General features: G+C 39.3%; 1 protein-coding gene across 1 annotated transcript; it reads left to right on the forward strand.

Moving 5' to 3' along the window:
• Positions 1-4: 4 nt before the first annotated feature.
• Positions 5-316, forward strand: RHIMIDRAFT_209616 (uncharacterized protein; the record flags this gene model as incomplete). The annotated part of the gene is made up of 1 exon (XM_023607153.1): positions 5-316. A coding segment is annotated over one exon (312 nt), but the record flags the coding sequence as incomplete, so codon positions are not given.
• Between the last annotated feature and the right edge of the window lie 1,197 nt (positions 317-1,513).

The raw sequence follows: 1,513 nt of genomic DNA on the forward strand, positions 1-1,513 counted from the left end.
GTACTTTCAGCATGACGGAGACCCTAAGCATCGCTCAAAATCTACCATAAAGTGGCTCAAGGACAATAATGTACAATACATTGACGACTGGCCTGCTCAAATCCCAGATTTGAATCCTATTGAGCACTTGTGGCATCATCTAAAGCTCAAACTTTCCAAGTATGATACCAAAGCTAAAGGGGTCCATGAATTGTGGGAAAGAGTAGAAAAGGAATGGAACTCTTTCACAAAAGACAATTGTAGAAAGTACATTGATAGTATGCCTGACCGTATTAAAGCAGTTATTGACGCCAGTGGTGGCTCAACCCGTTATTAATTTCATTTTTTAATAAATATGTTGCAGTGAAGAAACTCTAAAAACCGACCGTCTGACTTTGAACATTGATTGCTACGGGTACACGTAATTTCGGAGTCTTAAATTTATACACATTGCTGTAAACGATAATAAGGTTCTTTGCTTAAAGTTTGAGCCTTCTGCGTGACGAAATGGTGATGCAGTGCTTAAAAAACCGAAAAATCTGCTTGCGTGTTTAGAGTTTTTTCACCCACTGTATAACTACTGTAGTTACAAAAACCTGGACAACGTTTTTCAGAATCTCGCATTTTTTCACAAAGGTTTCTATATATGAAATTTTAACGCCCGACAACCTTAACACAATACATCGTATGTAAGCAGAATTCTTTGAAACGGTTGACTTTTATTTTGCGTTGAGTACGCTGGAAAATTAATAGCTGGTAGGTGAACAATAAGGCTACCGAGATCGGCAAAAAGCTATCCCATTTGTTAATACTACATTGATCCGCTGTTTACCTTAGTAACTGACGTCTTTTGTGACAACATACTGTCGATGCACCTTCTAAGATCATCCATACAGAAAGGGTTCCTTTCTCTATATAGCTTTTTCCAGAGTTCTTAACCTTTGCCAATGGCTGCCTTGTGAGGGTTACACTTAAGCCTTTAATGTCGCCGAACATGCTGTACTGGATCTCGATCGGAACTTTGACTTGGCCAATCTACTATACATCTTACACTTTCTATTGTCAGCCATGCTTCTGTAGATTTGGGCTGGTGCTTGGGATCGTTATCGTGTTGAAAATCAGCGATGCTCTTATCTGTTTCGTTATACACTGGTGAGCAAAACCGTACCAATGTTTCCATATTTTAGCTTTAACGATCGCTACGTCCGCCACATTTGCATAGAACAGGCCCTTGCTGTATATCAAATGAAAGCTACGGTTCTGCGCTACAAGATGCTATGCTAATGATAGCCATATCGCCAACATATAAGGAATGAGAGGGTGATGAAAATAGGTAGTGCATTGGTACGGTTTTGCTCGCGTATATTTATGTCAGAGAAAACTGTCTTTATTTAATATATCAAAGTCAATGTATCCTCCATTTGCGTCTATGACAGCTTGACATCTCCTATGCATAGTGCTTATATATTTTTAGCACTCCTCTGCTGTTATTGCATACCAAACGGCTGATGCTCTCTCCCAAAGTTCATTCAAT

The sequence above is a fragment of the Rhizopus microsporus genome, assembly GCF_002708625.1.
Source record: "Rhizopus microsporus ATCC 52813 unplaced genomic scaffold scaffold_53, whole genome shotgun sequence".
In the NCBI taxonomy this organism is placed as follows: domain Eukaryota; kingdom Fungi; phylum Mucoromycota; class Mucoromycetes; order Mucorales; family Rhizopodaceae; genus Rhizopus; species Rhizopus microsporus.